The sequence below is a fragment of the Lonchura striata genome, chromosome 2 (genome assembly GCF_050655825.1).
Source record: "Lonchura striata isolate lonStrDom1 chromosome 2, ASM5065582v1, whole genome shotgun sequence".
NCBI classification, from domain to species: Eukaryota; Metazoa; Chordata; class Aves; order Passeriformes; family Estrildidae; genus Lonchura; species Lonchura striata.
The window spans coordinates 122,187,331-122,206,937 of NC_140704.1; the positions used below are offsets into that span (position 1 = coordinate 122,187,331).

Below are 19,607 nucleotides of genomic sequence, written 5' to 3' on the forward strand. Positions count from 1 at the left end.
AATCATCTGCTTACCTACTTTTTACAAAAAACTTTGCTTGAAATGTAAGCATGATCTACACACATACCAAAGGCCTGCTGTGACAAAGGAGTCAATAAAACTGGACATCTGCATTCCTCACTGTCAAATTAAATATGAATACACTTCTAAAACCACAAGCAGCTTAAAAGAATGGCAGAACATTTAAGAAGGCACCAGATTTTCTTCAGACATTTAAGAAGGCACCAGTCATGCTTTGTTTAGTTATATTATCCTTTATTATTTTACAATGTATTTCAAAAACTTTTACAGATGCCTTAAACTGTTCTACAAGAGCTGCAATACTGTCATAAAAGCACATCTACAGACCGAATGCATACACGAACTGTAATACCTACTGGTATCAAACCATTAATATTCAAAGGGTGTAGACTTTTAGTAAATAGATGTGCAGTAATGCAAATGCAAACAGATGTTAATGCAGAAAAACAAAACTGCATTCATGGCTATAGAACAGAGGACTTTTCAAACACATTTGGTACTGTAACATTCTAGACAGCAATATGAAGAGCATTACATATTTAAAGCAATACATGCCCTGAAAAGCCTGTATTTTCAATCTGTGCGTGTAAACCTGAATCAAAAATAAACTAGATATATTAAAAAACATGAGACATCTAGTCTGCCCACAAGATTTTGGGTTTTTTTTCTTTCCTTAGAATGACAACCTGTATGGGTGAACTCTGATCTGCATTATTGTTATTATTATTATTTTACATTATCATATCCTCAGCCTTTCTGTAGTACTATGACAGCCTGTGTGGTTTTTTAATTTATTCCTTGTGCACAGGCACAGGAGAATAACTTTTATGCATTAAATTTCTTTTCTGAAACTCCAAGTGGTAAATATGATTCATATTATAGCAAATACATTACCACAAAAAAGCACTGTATAACAATGTTTATAACATGTTTCAAAGTTCTCAGCTGTATTTCTCTGGTGCAACAAAGCAGGGGCACTGCAACTTTCAAGCACCGTGTATTGAATCCTCTCACGCACAGTGTTTACTAACAGCTCAGATATATATTATTATCTACCTACAGAAGTTTTGCTTTTATTATCACTTCTGCTCACAGAAATTACTAAGACATCATTAGACCTATACTGTCTGTAAGTTACAGGGCAAAGCCAATTGTCTGCATATGTTTTTAAGCCAAGCTGATGTACTTTCATGGGAGTCTCATGAAAGACATTAGGAGGAAATAGTAATTGCATATCGGGATTGGCAGGGGGAAACAAACAAAAGAAAAGAGTCAAAATTAACGAGTGTGGCACTGTGGCAAAAGAGGCATTCTGTCCTGCTTTATACTTCAAGTTTAAAGTTTTAGTTACCATTAAATATTTCCTAACAGTAAACACCATTTCTTAATCAAATATAGTCTACATTCCTCTATTCTCTGCAGGCAGAGCTGCAATAGGTCATCACTACATTACACCACACCTTTTTCTGCTAGTCTTCCCAGTTAGCCTAAACAGCAGTCAGTGGTATTTATTAGTTATATATATGTATGTATATATATATATATCAGTCAGTCACACCCATCATTACAAATATGTTCTACTTTATTTACTGTACAATGTATGTATACATATTTGTGTTTTTTCAGTCCCTTTTTTCTTAAGTACTCCAATAGTTAAGGGTAGGCTGCAAAAAAAATCAATATACATAAAAGGGTTACACATTTCAAGTCTGTAGTGATTCTAGTCTAACAGCAAAAGGGGATCCTCATGTTCGTGCTGTGAACACAGCTGGCAAAAACAAAGGCCAAAAAAAGAGGCAGACTGTATTTTTCTCTGGAGTCAAAATCTAGACAATTGAACAAAACAATGTTAGTCTCAAGGGATGTAGAAATGAAAAGGGCGTTTCATTCAATGTACAACTGGAGCTATTAAGGATTTTCTTTCACAGAGGTCCTGAGACGAGTTGAATGGATTCTCTCTACCATTTGTTTCATGTGAAGTCAACTTAAAGCTCTATAGGTATAGCATAAACATTTGGTATATAAGAGTGGACCCATTTTTAAAAAGTGAAGCAATAAAATCTACATGAAAAACTAATAAATGAACAATTTGATTGGAGGCCTCTGTCCTTTGACCCCTGCCCTATTCAGGCTAAACATCCAATAAAATGTAAAATGCAGCATACATTTGCTTAATCTAAAATTTTTGTGATGATTTATTGCAAATTGCACTTGGCAGTTCACCACACCAATGGAAAACTGGCCCCCTTGTTGGTTCATTCACACAGTCTTTCAACACCAAATACAAGTCACCAGTAGAAAGATCTTGATAGAAAGTTTGCTGCTGTGCTGAGCCAACTGGCTGCACCTTCTGGGTGTGACCCAACACGAGACACTGCTTTGTCCTGCTCCTTAGTAGGGCTCTCATCTTCAGGCAAATACTCAGGTAGATCCGTGTTCTGCTCTACTTCCACTGGAGTATCTTGGAACGGAACTAGCATCTGGTAAAACATAACAGATTAAAATTATGTCAAATCTTGTAACTTAAAAGAATAAATCAAAGTTATAATATATACATCTTCAGGATGACGGCACTTTGTGAGACTCCTCCTCATTGCCCTATAGCTCAAGAACATAAATGGAACCTCCTATGCTTAGAAGATACACAAGAAATGCTTCAGCATAATAGACAAGTAAAAGTATCAAGTGAATACAGACTACCTTCTAGTGTAGCGTGAAGCAAAAGCACATCAGCAACTCCAACCAAGAAAAATCACCACATTCACTGCAACCCTTTTCGTATCATTGTGGAGATAATCAATTACAATACTTTTGTCCTTCTTCTGAACAATAATTTCTGTGTAACTGTTCTATGGATTCATATCCTGACACAGTATATACTTGACTCCCCTTGTACTGGACGTATAACACTCACAGTTAAAGAATTTTGCCTACTACTACCAGATGTTATAGGCACGGAGGTGCTGATATTAAATATACAGCTAAGCTGTATTTAGAAAGATAGACATCCTACCTCCTCACCACTTTCACTTTTCACAACTTGCTGTGCCTTCATAACTTTGGTTGATGCTATTGCGGTTGCCAGTGCCTACAAACACACAAAAAAAAGCAAGAGCTCAGTGCAACAGAATGCAATAATGTGAGGATGTGGAGGGTTACAAAGCACTTACCTCTGCTTTTAGATCTGAACGAATTCGGACCACACATCTTTGAACAGCCATTTGAAAGGTAAAACTAATAACACCTTTAATTTTCAACAAGGCTTCTTCACAAAGATTCCTTCGAGACTGAAAAACAAAGGAAACCCCACAACTAAAAAATGCTTGCAATTAATTGTTAAGGTGTTCCTGTATGTCTTAAAGCACATGGTTACAAAAGTGGGGTTCAGTAACAGAAAAACTAAGACGTACATTTTAGCACACAAATATTAGACTCTCTTGTCACAAAAGAAAAATTTGCTTACACTTTAGAAGTCAAAGAAGGATGGAATCAACTGTAAATAATTAGAGAAAAGTGCTGAAAAGCAAAGAATGTTTTTCTCTGTGTGATCAGCTAAACAGTCCCCTCTGGTTAAGTTCTGATTGACTGAAGTGCTCATTGATGAGTAGTTAGTGTTTAAGTTGCTATTTATCAGACACCTTGGCTCCATACTGACTGAATGCATCAAAGCAGCTGTTGTATCTTTTGGCTGCTTCATCTGTGGCAGCTCACAGACATCATGGCACAACACATGCCTAATTCTTATTTTAAAGGAAAAATACTTGGTTGATAACCCACAGAGTGTTATGCTAAAAGCAAGTGGACATCCCCTACTGTGCTGTAACATTACATTGACCCCTACTAGTTGCATCTGCTACATTACCTTAAAATGTTCAACTTTTTCCCTTTTAATATTTGCACAAGATGGTTGCAACAAAAAGAATTAAAGTATACTTGGGGAGACTGCCAGCATATAAGGGGATAAAAAAATATGGACTGTATCATAAATAAACTGACATCCTTTACACAGGTTTAGTATAATTATATATTTAACTTTTTTTCCCAGCAAGGTTTGAAATAATTTGTTATTTCAAAGTTTATTTGCATCAGTTACCAAATAATCACTAGTCAGTATTCACTGTATGCACAACAAGCAAATTAAATTATTTTAATCTCTGGAAGAATGAACTGAAGCAGTTTGTTTTTTGTGGGGTTTTTTTTAGCAGTTTAGCATATATATTGGAACAACTCATTTGTATAAGTTTATGTATTGAAATCGCTAACATTTTTGCATTTTCCAAAAAATAACTTTGTCAGATAGGCTACATTTACTATAGAAAGGAAATATTTGATGCAAAGATGATAGGTGGCCTTGCACAAGTGAATGCTAAAACTCATATCTGGACACAGGAAGCAACACTTCATAGCTTCTTAGCCTAAGAAAATAAATTCATGGTGTGTAGCAACTCTGTGACAGAATTCAGGTTCTTGCTCTTAAGATCCCAAGTGAATCATAGGCACCTCAGTTTAATTCAAACGGAGGCTTTCAGTGATCAGATAACTGGTGAATCATTTCTTAAAAGACAAAACTTAAGGTCCACACAAACTCCTTAAAAAGCTGGTAGCTAGGCAGCCACCAGCTTTGCTGCACAGACATACTTTGCAAAAGGCATTTGACTGGCAGGTAGCCACAAACCCCAGCAATACAGAACTAAACATACTTCTGCATGGTACTCCTAAAGCATGGGCACAGGTAAAATTTAAGTTATTTCCTTACACATCAAACCTTGATTACGATGCCACTCACAAATGCTACTATAATGTACAGACTAGAAAACTGAGAGACATGCCACAAACTCCTGACTAATTGCCTTTTTTTAACTTTATCACCAAATTTGATTATTAGATCTTAAAGTTAAAACAACACATTAACAACCTTTCCCCTCTCTTCCTGAAACAATCAATTATCTACTATTTGAGGTTTCAAAATCCACAAGCATTTGTAGGACCTGCAACCCTTCCTAACAGCACCTTCCATTTACAAATGTAAATGACTGAGAACACAGTGTCTAAAGCTGCATTTACTCACTATGCTTTTTCAAACTCATACATGCAACTTAATATTCACCGATACTTAATAGCAGAGAATTATAGGAATGAACTATTGAATGAAACTAAATGGCTTTTGTTGCTCACAAGCTTTACCACCCTCCCAGCTGCAACTTATCATAACACTTAAAACAGCATTAAGGGGACTTTTAACTTCTGGTGAGCACCTCTTAACATTTCTTTCATATGTCATGAAATACAGAGCTACATAAACCAGCTATTTCAGCCTCTGCACAGACAGATTTTCCTTTAACAACAAGCTAGGAAAACATGCTGGTGTGATCTACCTGCAGATTTGCTCTCTAAAGATGAGTATCTAAACACTCTATGCTTTTTCACAATACCTTTACCTCAGCATTGCAGAGAGAAAACTCCACAAATATTGCTAAGTTCCATTTGTTGAAGAAAAAGACATGCTTTTAAGATAGAATTGGACTACAGGCAAAATATCTAAACTCACGAAGTAGAAGTGGATGAAATTTCTTGCTTGGAGATACCTGTGAACAAACAAATCAACTACAAGCTTAAAAATAACAACCTACGGGACTGAATTTAAAAAATTTCACAGAGTAGAGAAGCCAATGGTGTTGACAGAACGCTGCCTTTCTAGATAGAGCAAGTGCTGGAAGGCCAAAAGTGTAAAAAATATTTGTATAAAGTGAGCTAAAGCAGCATGTTATTTCTAAAGGAATTAACTATGGCCTTATGAAAACAGAACAGTGGGTATGCTGTTGATAAACTGGGCCCGTGGATATGCTTACTTGGCAGAATGTAAAGCAACAAAGCAAAGGATCAGGTTTGATCATTTAAAATGGGTACAAAACTGAAAGATACAGAGTCCGGAGGGCACTTGTGGATAACATGCTTAAACAGCCTACATGCTGTTTGGCAGCCGTAAAAAGGCAAACATGGCCCTGGGGTGTTATCTACAGGGGTATGGTAGATAAATCTGTAGAAGTTATTCTGACATTACATAAAGACTCAGTGAGACCTCATTAATTCAAATGCCATTCTGGTCACTACAGTAGAAAGGATCTCACAGACAATGAAAAGATGCAGAAAAACCAGCACAAAGAAAATACAGCATTTCTAAATTAAGAATAATAAAAAAACTCCCAGTGTCTGAAATCTCTCATAACTACAAGGGAACTTTTTTTAGATAAGCACACTTATACAAGCACAGGAGATCCTTAAGTGAAAAATGCTGAAGGCACCTTGTTCACTCTATTCTTTCTTGAAAAACCATCAAGAAAACTGCCTTAAAGTATCTTCTTTAGATGTTCTGAGTAAGCTCTATTTATGCAATATTTTATATATATCTCATGCTTCAAAATACAATTCACAGAAATTGCTGACAATTGATGATGTCACACAAGGACCTTAAATGGGTTTTTGGGGTTAAAATAAATCTCAGTACAGCATGCCTTATTTACACGAACTCTGAAGGTTTCCTTACCGAATCATCAAGGCCATCTATATGCAAAACCACTGTCTTGGCACGCTTATTTGTGCTGCCGAGGAAAAACTGTGCTTTCCGCCGACGATAATTCATCTCATTCACATTGTCCATGTCTGACATATTGGAAGACTGAAGGATATCATAGACTTCAGAAGCCAGAAGTTTAGTCTCTCCTGGTGTAGTGGTCCTGAAAGAAAAAAAGGGACCAAGATTTTCCAAGTATTTGTTTTCACATTAAAACTGCAAAAAGCTATTGATTACATCCTTGCAACTGGAATATTCCATGTGGTACAGTCAAGATGTGGCAAAAATGTTAAACAGGGAGTGCAGAAATTGGGTAAAACTATTTTCTTTTCCTGATTCAAATTTTTGTGTCAATTTGTTGATTTTATGCTCATAAGCAGGTCTGTTCTCAAACAACATGAATACAATTTACATCAGTTTGACAACTGCAAGCCAAACATGGTAGTACATGGTCAGTTCTCCAGTTACTTTGTGCTGAGCTTTATTTTTTTGTCACAGAACTTCTCCAATTGCCTTGTGACATGTTCTGTTTCCCACTTTTCTTGCTACATAATAAAAATAATTGCTCTGTAGAATGGGCATCTTTCCCAAAGTTTTCTTCTCCAAAGTTACCAGGCATCAGCAGCACAGCAGAAACACAAATTATACTGAAGAATCCAAAGGTTAGTCCTGATTAGACTAACATTTATGGTATGAATTATATGATAGCATCTCTTAGATAGGAAAAAAATAGATAATTGACTCAACATATATTGAATTGTTAAGATTTAATTAAAACTAATTTTAATAAGGTGCTAATATAAATCTGTTGTCCAAATTCAGCCCTGTTTTAATTATGCCAGTGACTTAAAGCTTTGTGTAGAAACAAAATTATTACTGCATCAACTTGCAATTAATTTTAAAGTGATGAATGACAGCTTTGCTGCTTTGTTTAGCAAACCCTAAGTAAGTAACAAGTACCTTTAGTTTTGTTTTTTTTTTTCCATTTGACTTCCTTAATTACCAGACATTAAACACATTTTCCATCCTACCATATGGACAAGGGAGAATACTAAAGCAAGCATAATAGGAGGGGGTCTCAGCTAGCCTTTTTTTTTACTTCTCTGCACCTTGTTTTGAACAGCACCCATTTGGAAAGGAAAATGTCAGTTCTTGTGATAATTCAGGAGATAACATTCAAAGGAAAAAAATAAGAAAGAAAAAAAGTGGTAATAAGCAAATAACCAAGACCTAGAAAGGGAAAGCATTCCAACATATGTTCAGTTTTAAATACATGCTTATGTTCTGCTTTCCTATATTGAGAAATCACTTATGTTAATGCACAGAAACAAGTGCTGAGAACTCACAGATATTTCAACGTCATCCTTCTATAATTTCTTAGGCAAAGTAACAGAACTGATGATAAAGTCATGCAACTGCATGTCTTGAGTTAGTAATAAATCAGCTTTTAAATAATAAAGCTGATTTTTTTTAGATCAGCTTTTGCTAAAGTGACAGTAATCGAGAGATTAAGGCATTAACCCACCTATTAGTTTTGCCAATTTCTTTCAACACCAATCCTGTCCATATCGAGTGATTTACAATGGACAAGTTTTATTTTTTGGTAAGTTTAAATACAGCTCGCTAAGCAAACAATTGAAAATGTCACTATTCCACCTACAGCACCTACTATGGAGTTGATCAGGGGTTTTACTTCAAAATAATTGTACTATTGCATCACAGAATTAAAAAAAAAATTAAGAAAGACAAATGAGAAAGCATTCTTAAATGTGCCTTCATATATGTGTATATATATATATACACATATACATACTAACCTAAGCAAAAGAAAGTGAACTTAAAAGCTGCCTTTATGTCAGCAAATATAAAATATTCAAGTGCCTGAAGCAAAATATCAACGGTGATTTTCATATATGTTTTATTCTCCCAAAATTATAGTTGGCACAGTCCTTGAAAACTAATGTTCTGCTATTAACTGCACAACTGAAACAACCTGTTGACTTTAAAACACAAAAGTAAATTAGGTCTTATTTGACACAGTTATTCCAAGATCTTCCTAAAACAAGTCTATACTGATAAATTTTATGTGTATACACACATACACATGCACACACTCAAAAAAGATACTCAGATAATTTCTTGTATTTTTCCAAACAGGATTACCATGTCTACCACTAACTTACCCCTACTACCTTTTAAAAAAACCCAAACGCAAGACTTTAATCTTCAGAGAATCAGGAAGAAGCAAATGACTGTGTAATAAAAAGCAGCAAGAAACTCAGACACTACACTACAGGGGCAAGGACAATGGCTGCTACTTATAAGTATCAGACTGCAAAACAATCCCAAGCAAAGGTGTGCACCAGTTTTACACTGCAGTAAAAAAATAATACACTTTCTGCAACTTGGTTAAGCAAAGATGTCCAAAATCCCTGATAAAACCTTCTACAATTTTAAATGTACTGGTAAAATGAATGAATGCAGGTTTTCAGCAACCTATTATTGTTTCATTAAATCAATTTATGCAACAGCTGTAAAAATAATAGAAACATTTACATCTTAATATCAGATTAGATAAAAGGAAATTTTTTATGATGAACATAGTGAAACACTAGCACAGATTGCCCATAGAAACAGTAGATGCCCTATCTCTGGAACCATTCAACATCAAATCAGACAATTCAGTTGCAGATATCCTTGATCATTGCAGGGGGTTTGGACTAGAGGACCTTTAAGCATCCCTTCCAACCCAAACTATTCCATGATTCTATGATCTTTAAGAAAAAAAAAAAAATCCTATTTGGAAGCAAGTATAACAAACCCTCTTGGCTAAAAAAACAGGGTGATGTTCAGTGGTGAGTCTGTTTCCCTACATATTATATTGCTAATAAAAATAAATAAATGAAACTGCACATAAAATTAAACCATAGAACAGTGGAATTTTTTTTTAACTACTGTAACTCATGGGCTGTGGTTTTGTTGCCTAAAAAGAGAAAACTTTAGGAGAAGAGTTCTGAGGGCACTGACACCAGCCCTCCCAGCACCTCTATGTCAGCAGTTTCAGGTAACACTGCCCACAGTTCTCTGACCCATCCTCCTGCCACCATCAGAGCACCACAAGGGAACTCATGCCCTTTCTCCCTCTCCCACTCCAGTAGGGCACTTTAGTCACCACTGAAGGCACAGGTGCTTACTATAAATTCACTGTGCAGCCAGAGCTTGTTTGAGAACAGTCATTGGAACAATCTCACCAAGGGACACGGTATGGCCCTAATTACTGGAGGTTTTCAAGATACAGCTGGACAGGACGTGAAATAGTCTCATCTAGGTCCTCTTTCCCACAAAAGGTTGGACCAGATCATCTTCTGAGGTCCCTTCCAAGCTGGGTTGTTCTGTGATTCTATGACTACTGTTCTGCTACCCTGCTAGGGAAATGGCAGCATCTACTTAGAGCAGAGTTAACTGTTGGCAAGAGTTGGTTACCATCTCTTTCAGAGGCAGTAACGTCTTACATTACTTCAGCAAGATTCAGAAGATGCCTGTCAGAAACCCCAGCCTTCAGTTTTCACTGTCTTCCTGAATTCCTGTCATCCTAGATTGCTGCCTGTCCTTCCATCATGCTCACCCAAGGCTGGCTGTGTAAGAAATATGAACACAGACTCCAAGTGACACGTGCTGTATCTGTCATAAGAGGATACAAGAAATAGTTCTCATTTTCTACACTATTATTAAAAATAACTTTTTAAACATGGTCCAAGTGCTGCAGAGGTTTTCATAGCATAGCAAGACATTTTTTAAAGTTTTCACTAGCCTTAAGGACATGAAAACTAGTGGTTACAACTCCAAAGGTATGAGTGATATGGGCAGAGTATGGATGCTAGGAAAGAATGTGTAAGCAGTGTACAGCATTATGGCTGTGGCTGAAGTAAACATACAGCAACATAAATTATAATAGCTTCCTACCATAGCTTCATCTGATGCAAAGGTAACAGAGATGTTTCTTCCTTTAGAAGAAGGACAAAGACTGAGAAAGACTAATATTATGATTTTCCCTTCTTAGAGAAGGGCAAGACATAAATAAGTTTATAAATACATACACGGGGGCGTGAATCTGCAAAAAATAATCTTATCCTTCTTTAAGCTATAGTATTTTATGCATATTTTTAAAAAATAAACGTGTGTACATACTTCTAAATGCATACTAACTCCTGCATCAGAGGAAACATCAACTGTAACCCTGCTCTAAATAGAGCAGACCCTGTGCACAAGCACAGGAATTATTACCTCCTTTTCCTTAGTGGCATCTGTTCTAAAGACACATTAGCCAAATATGTAAAAAACACACTAAAACAGCATTTCATTACCATGTTTCTACTAAGCTTATAACCTTGACACAGGAGGTTTCTAAATAAAAGAGGAGATTTTTCTTTACCCGAGACTCAATTACATCCCAGACTCTATCAAAAGGAGATTTATGTAATTTAATCCCAAAAATTTCACTTCTGTAGTAATTCTGCTTTTGGATGTACTTGCTCAGTTTGCTTGCTATGCACAATAAAATGATAAAATTAATTGTCCACTCATGAAATTTCAAGGCTCTGATAATCTCTGAACCCTTGGGAAGGTGATGGAAAAAATCTGAAGGTGCCCAGGAAGGAAGAGCCCAGATTCACAAAGAGAAAGTCATGCCTGAGCACTCCAGGAGCCTTCTACAATGAAATGACTGGTTTTACTAGGAAGGGAGAGCAAATGGGTACTGTCCATTGACACTGGCCTTACACAATCCTCACAGAGAAGCTGATGCAGGACGGACTGGCTGACCAGATTGTGATGTGGACTGAAAACTGGCTAGATGGCCAGGCCCAGAATGTGGCAATTGAGGCCATGAAACCCAGCTGGAGGTCAGAATCTAGCAGTGTAAATCAGGGAACAACATCAGGTCCTATTTTGTCCAGTATCTTTGTTAACTATCTAGGGCACAATGGACCCTTAACAAGATGTGCAGATACATAGATACATCAGACAACTGTGCCAGAGAGACCTCTACAGGCTGGAGAAATGGGCATCTCATTGAGTTCAATAAGGGCAAGAGCAAAGACCTGCATCCGGGGAAGAACAGCCCCAGGCACCACTCAGATCAGGCACAATTCCAGAGTGAGCAGCTGGAAAGCAGCTTGCAAAGAACCTGTTGGACAAAAGATCAGCATCAGCCAGCAAAGGGCCCTTGCAGCAAAGGTTACTGATTATCCTGGGCTGCATTGGCAGGAGCGCTGCCAGCAGGTAAAGGGAGGTGATCATGCCCCTTTCATCAGCAGTGATGAGGCCTCACCTGGAGTTCTGTGACCAGGTCTAGGCTCCCCAGTACACAAGATGCATGAACACACTGCAAAGTCCAGAAAAGGGTCAGAAAAATGATTACAGGACTGATGAGAGAAGGGAGAGAAATCTGGGACAGTTGAGTCCAAAGAAGGCTCAGGGGGAGCTTATCAATGTACATAAATACCTGAAAGGGGCGCAGAGAGGACAAAGCCAGGAGCAGACGCAATGGACTCAGGAAACACTTTTCTACTGTGAAGGTGACTGAGCACTGGCAGAAGCTGTCCAGCCAGTCCAGGTTGTAGAGTCTCCATCCTTGGAGATACTCAAAAGCTGCCTGGACTTGGTTCTGGGCAATGTGGCTAGGTGTCTATGCCTGAGTAGACGGGAGCTGGACCCATGACCTGCAGAGGTCCTTTCCAGCCTTAATCACCCTATGAGTCTGTGAACACATATCAAGAAGTCACCAAGTAAATTCAAATAGCAATATGCATGGAGCACATCCATTTTTATCTATTTGTGGATTTCTAATCTTTCAGGTTAAGAATATTTTAGAAAATAGGCTTTTATGTAAGTGAAGCAAGAATTTATTTAACTTTCCTGCCAACTATTTTCCTTACACATTGTGTTCCAAAGAGTTATGCATGACAGCTTACATAATTTTAATGCATTTGATATTTAGAAAGACAGATTTCAGAAAATTCCTGCTCTCATATTTAGACTCAAGAGTTCACTACTGAGCCCTAAATTGTTTTATCCCTAGACATCATAAACTAAAGGCAAGACTAGATGCAAAAAGGAAGGCATCATTCTCAAAGTCACTAGAACTTGTCAGTTCTAATGCTGATGTTTTTACCTTCATAGAATAATCCTTGAATTGTTAAGGTTGGAAGAGGACCCTGAAGATCATCTAGTTCCAACCCTCCTGCTGTGGGCAGCAACACCTTCAATTAGACCAGGTTACATGGAGCTGCATCCAACCTGGCCTTGAACACATTCAGGAGTGGTATATCCCCAGCTTCCCTAGGCAACCTGTTCCATCTTAGCTTATAGCAAGATTGTATTATACACAGTAATCACAGAAAAACTATTGAGATTACTACCTTATAATAACAATCTAGAAACATTTAATACAAAACTTAAAAATCCAATAGTTCACTGGTTCAAACATGACACTGACTTTAGGAGAACACTGCTCCCAGGTTTCTCACTCAAAATGTAAAATTTCTTTGTAATTAGTGTGATAACTGTATTTGGTAAATAGAGTATAAAGCCAAGATGAGATCACACAGGCAAACTAAAGGCAAACTAAATAAGTATTTTAATCTCAAGTAACTTCACAACAGAGATCAAAAAGTCAGTGTATATAAGCTCACTCAGAAGTTTACGCTGTTACTCTCTTATCAGAATCTGATGTAGCTCAAGAGTATTCAATTTGTAATTTATGGATCAATCTCAGCCTGGTACTGATGGGCCTGTTTTCCCCAGGGTTGCTCATGAGTAACAGAACCAAAGACAGAGAGATCATTCTCAGCTTCTAGGTTTAGAATTGGGCATCATTTGCATCTCAAGGCTGACCTGTGGGGCTGTCCTGTGCAGAGTCAGGAGCTGAACTTGATGGTCCTTGTGAATTCTCCTCCAACTGAGGATATTTTACGATTCTCAGCATACACAGAGAGAAGATCCACAGCTCGTTTTTCCAAACTGAGAAACCTCTGTGAGAAAAGGGCAACCAGAGGCAGCCTCTATGACAGAACTCAGGACTCGGAACTCTCTTAAGATCCAAGCAAGCAAATCAATACAGGAGAATGGTACATTTGCAGTACACCACTTACATAACAACACTTTTCACATAGAGAGTGACTGCACTGTATGTATTTTCAGTTGGTGTGGCCCCATAAGTAAGGGAGCACGACATATAGCCTTACAAGTCATGGACAAATGCTGTCGTATACCAAACAGAAAAGGTGGATGTGCACTGTACGGCTCATCACTATGCTCCTGCTCACTAATACCTGGGAAACCACACAAAGAAAAGAGCAGCTCTGAAAAAGCAAAAAGAATAGTAGCTAACAGTGGTGAAGCAAAGATAAACTCTAAACACAAAACTAAGGAAACAGATCTTGACATTTTAAAGTTAACTCAGGTAAAATTTCCTGTATTGACATCTCGAGGATTTTACATAGTAGTGGAAAGTAGAAGCTTAAAATGCAGATCTGTAAAGAGAATCCACTACACAATTCAAGTCTAATAAACATGAAGAGTTTTAAGCTCTAAAATATCTTCATTATCCAAGTTAAGGCTCCAATATTTGACAAGACCTCGGCAAATGCCATCCTAAATAACCTATTCATAAATTAAAAGTATAAACAACTCTCTGACTTAACTTAAAGTCATGGAAGAATTCTAAATCACTGAATGTAACAAAGGACTGAATATGTAATTCTTCGTTTTAAAACACTAGTTTGAGAGACCTCATTTACAGAATGATGCAAGCACCTTTCCAAAAAGTTAAGAGAAAACCTATCATCACATAGAAGCAGACATTTTAATTTGACCCCAATCCTCTTCATACATGCAATCACAGTCCCTATATTTTTCCCTAGGATCCTAAGCAGTGATATTTTCAACCATCATTTTATTTCCATAACAATCTTCATTCATTGCAATACATAGAGTAGCCCATATGACACAAAAAGCACAAGTAAGAATTTCACATATTGACACAAATTCTATCACTCTGTTTTATCACTGTTGGGCAAGTTCAAGCATATATGCACTGTGCATATATGCACTGTTGGGCAAGTGCAACATTTAAAGTACACACACTAGAGATTTATCATTTAGTAATGAGTAATAAATGGCTAGTCAACATATACTCAGATCACTATGCTTTAAGACCACTGATATATTTATTTCCAGGTGGACAGTTTCTTTTGTAATACATTCTTCCTATATTTAAAGACAGAAGTTGTTTCCAGTAACTAAAGGGAGCAGTATGCTGCAAAGAGTTGTTACATTCTGTAAGAGGGGATTGGGAAATCACTAATCTTTGATTTTATAAGTGAGACACAGTGATTGACATGGTTTTGATGAAAACTTTAAGCATGAATGACAAGCCTAAAGAAAGAGCATGGTATTAGAGAAAAAGCAGTCTGTTTCAAGACAGTTATCTGATTTAGCTGCTTTTCTGCCTGCTCTGCTCCAGTGCCAGGGCAAGATTCTTTCTTATCTCCAAGAATGCTGCTCTTTCCTGTAAGTTTTTGAATGCATCCCATAATACAGTGGGCTCACTCATAAGCACATGACTGCTCTCCTGACTTGTCCCAGGCAGCAGGCACGTTATTTGAAAACAATTTGAAGAGTAGCGTTACTTCAGCGCACACCTTCTCAGAGTCCCAGTATGGTGCTACTACCATGCTATACCTCACATCCCTCTAGCTTCAAAACACAGCAAAGACCAGATAATATAATAGAGCAGCTGACAAAATGATTACCACCTGCTTTCTGAAAAGAAAAAAAGTCTGAATCCTGAAGAATACAGACAGCAGGATCCTTGTCTTGGTCAATAACAATATAGAAAGCATAGTAATGGATTAACAACAGAAAAACAATTTGAAGGTGTAGACCAGGAAAAACAAGAGAACCTGTGGGACTGGGCAAGCTTTAAGTGACAGAATAAGCAGCAGCACCATGGATCGTCAAACCCTAAAACCAAGCAGGTGGACTGCTCAATGAACCTATACACAGCTTGAGTACAGTAGTGTTATGTGCCTACACTCCAGTGGTATCAACCACGTGCTCCAAGCAGTTGCACCACAGAAACAAGGCAAGGTCACCCAGATTTTTCCTAGATTGCTCCACAGAACTACAAGATGCCTGTCACTTGGCAAGCTTTCCACATACTATTCATGTCAGAGCTGTGACAATGTGACCAGGAGACACTAAACTAAAAAGTCTGTAGTAAACAAGGAAATCTGATGTCTTAAGGCTGATTTTGTACTAAACAAGACACACTCCACTGAAATTAGGAACGAGGATTGGATTTCACAATGCCACTTCCAGCTCAGTTTACATCATATACTTACTGACCTTGAAGATGTACAGAAACCCCATGAAATTGCTGGGATGTCCTGAAGACTATGACAACAAATAAACAAAAAAGCCTGAATATTAAATAAGTTGAAATAAGAGTAAAATCACAGTACAATCCACTAGCTGCTGTAAAATCAGCAACTGTGATATAATTTAAACATTTAGCAAATTGATTAATTAGCCATACTTAGAACATTTTCCTGATTCATTCTATTGTCCTCTGATCTCAAGAGAATGAACTTTCAAGAATGGGATAATGGATTTGAGCATATGCCATATGCTTAACCCAGCTATTCATCCAATTTTGTTAAACTCTTGCTATTTATACATTAAATGGAAAATCAACTTTTGATCTCCCACAGCTTGGTATCTACCATATGGACATACTCTAAAAAAAAAAAACAACAAACGCCCCCCCAAAAAAAAACCCACAGGGCCTGTTAATTCTAAACTCAAAAGGCTTCATAGCAGCATTTGCTAGACAAGAGTCCACATAAAAGACAAACTCCATGACGTTGAATTTCACAGTAGCTAATTCCAACATCTTGCCTGCTAATGAACAGCAATAATTTCATGGATGGCAAAAATCATGTTTATTATAGGGTCTCAACAAATTGAATTGGGGCTAAAAAAATATCTTAAGGGCAACAACTGTCTCTGATCCTTTACAAAGAAAGATACAAAATGTTGGCATTAAAAATCTAGTTCTTCCTGGGAATGATGCTATGTGACCATGTAGAAGTATTGGTAGTACTGAAATCAGTCTCAGCACAGAAGCATTTCAGAAACATCTTGAAGGAAGCCAACCACTTTCTTGTGTTATCAGCATCCTAACAGCACTAAGTATATAATATAATAGCAGTGGATTATAGTCTATAATTATCAGAAAAATCAATTTAGATCTTAAAATCTCCACTGTTTATTCTAGTTTTCAGAAGAAAGGTTAATCTGATTATTTCACTGAAATTTACAGGAGAAAAGTTAAAAAAAAAAAAAAAAGAAAGGATTTGAAAGCTCTAAGATACAGGCTTCCCTAAACAAAGCCTGTATGAATAATAAGAATTAAACTATAGCAGCAAACTGTCCCAGAGAAAAAAGAACGCAGGTTTAATCTATGTAGACCTATCTAAGCTTTGTATTTGATTAATTTGCTAATATAGTTAATAATAATTCAGTAGAGACTCAAAGTAGGTAACTATTGAAACATCTTGTTCTCCTTAAACTACTTATTTATTAGCAAGGAACTGACATATTTTTAAGTAAGCCAGTATTAGCAGCTTCATTTCTAGTCAAAAGGACTGCAGTCCCCATGCAAAATAGGTTGAAGCATACAACAAAGTTTAAAAAAATGTTGTGGGAACTTGATGATGTACTGTATAAATACAGCATGTGCTAACAATTTTAATTTGTTTCAAGTTACATAGGACTTTCTACTGCAAAATTCAATGGAAATCCTGCCAAAAGATATTGTAGCAGGTACTGCAAAACAACAAAGTATCAAAATATATTCCCGGATAGAAATACATCCAGCTGAGAATCACATACTTTAACATAATTGTTCCAGAATAAAATTCACTTCCTTCTGAAATTAAAGCTTCATCCAGAAACTACTAATGAAGGCTGTATCATCATTAGTAACTTCTCAGGCATTTCCCTCTGCAGCATTTATTGCCTGTAATACCCAACTGAAACCATGTAAGTTCTAATCACACACCAGCACCTTACTATGTTTATTGATTAAGCAGTACTTAGAAATAAAAAAATAAACAGGTAATCCACTTATGGTTTCTAAGAAAAAAATCTGCAATTTTTTTGGGATGCTCACCATGAAGGACAAAGACCAGGGACAAATACCACCTGTGGACAAGGTCACTGTAAACCAATTGCAGACATTTGACACTGGCCAGGGAAGATGAGAAACCTCAGAGTGTACCAATGCCCTTTTTGTAAGTAAATTACTCCAGCCTACAATACTGTCAATCCTCACCTGCACCAGTATTAAATACTTCACCACACAATTTGTTGCTTTGATTTCAAGGCATCTTAGCTCTTAATTTTAGTAAGCATCAGTAAAAGTCAGCATATTGAAGAATCTACCTCAGCACCTTTTCTTGTAAACTTAATAGTAACCAGAGAAGGTCACTGTATTCCTGAAATGCTTTCACTACCAGCTGATGACAAGGTTTATCAAGCATTAAAGGCATCCTGTGTTGCCATTACTAACCCTGACTCTTCTGCCAATCCACTTGAATCTCTACCCTTCCACATAGGTAAAGAACTGCACCACAGATAGAAAAGAAGTTGCCTTTTGGCACACCATGTCAGGCAGATCATGAGGTGCTAAGTTCAGCATTATAGTATTTGTTTCCTATCTTAGAGTCAGCAGTTATTTAAATATCAGCTTGGATTCTATAATTTTTTAACATATCATAATATTGTGTCTTACTCTGTAAATCAGTTCATTTTTTTTATAATCAACATTTCTGAGTTCCATATTTGTTTCAATATAAAGTCTGCAAAAAAAAAAAAAGGAAGTAAAACATCTTAAGCTTAAATAACTTCCTAAAATATTTAACTCCCTCTTCCAGCCAATTTCTAAATAAAGAAGAAACGGGCCAAGACAGCCTATTGAGCACAAAAGGCTTTTAAACAGATGTGTTTTTAATAAAGTTATTTTTTATTTAATAACCTATTCTCAGTTTTTCAAAGTTCTCTATTTTTTAAATTCTACAATACTCATCACAATATTTCTTGCCTACAGTGAAAAGCAGCTGGCTCATTTTTAATTTCCCAACTGATTTTTTTCCCCATTTAAACAGAAAGCACTCAAAGCAATTATGATTGTGGCCCTCCCTCTGTCAGAAAAGCAAGAATAATTCCTATTTACCTAGTAAGAGGTACTGAAAATTCTCTTCCAGGCTTAGGAACCTACGACTTGATAATTGTACATAAATCACCACTGTAGAACTTAGGCATCTCAATGGATAAGTAATTACTTTAATTGCTTATCATATTCTTAAGCCAGTCATTGCAAACCAACCAAAGGCCATCATTTTGAGGAACTAGCAGGTACTCTTTATAAAAATACTGCATTAACAACTGCTTACTTTATTACCTCAGTATTTGTCAATTAGTTTACATGAAATTCTCAAAATTCCAAAAGAAGGAATATTTCTATCAAAGAAAAGAGGCAAAAGAAACTGTTGAAACACAAACAAGCTCTGTCGTGTCAGAAAAAGTTTTGCTCAACTGCAAGTGCCACACAGAAACCAGTAACAAAAGCTCTGCTGTTTCATGGAACCTACAAATGCTTTGACATAGCAGAGTAAAAGCTGCTCCATTGAACCAGTATGTACTAAAGTGGTACTCTGAAAAATCCATGGAAGCATAGATCATGAATTACAGTGAGACATCAGGCAGTGTAAAGCTGCACAACCAACAGTCCTGATAGAAGTGCCAGACATCAAGCGGAATATTGTGAGGTAAAAGCAGTAGCTTGAAGAACAAAGAGCAAAACTAAACTGTATTTCTGACTGCAGTCAAAAATATTGTAATATAAATTACACACACGGCAGAATGAAAAAAAACAGAAAACATAAAATCC

General features: G+C 36.8%; 1 protein-coding gene across 1 annotated transcript in view; it reads right to left on the reverse strand.

Moving 5' to 3' along the window:
- Positions 1–231: 231 nt before the first annotated feature.
- The window catches only part of ARMC1 (armadillo repeat containing 1), a 33,796-nt gene continuing 14,420 nt past the window's right edge, over positions 232–19,607 (reverse strand). Inside the window, exons 4-7 of the mRNA XM_021555622.3 lie at positions 6,566–6,755; positions 3,192–3,308; positions 3,035–3,109; positions 232–2,501 (exon numbers count right to left, since the gene is read on the reverse strand). Of these exons, the coding sequence (XP_021411297.1) occupies positions 2,310–2,501; positions 3,035–3,109; positions 3,192–3,308; positions 6,566–6,755 (574 nt within the window). The 3' untranslated portion in view covers positions 232–2,309. The remainder of the gene's footprint in view (positions 2,502–3,034; positions 3,110–3,191; positions 3,309–6,565; positions 6,756–19,607) is intronic.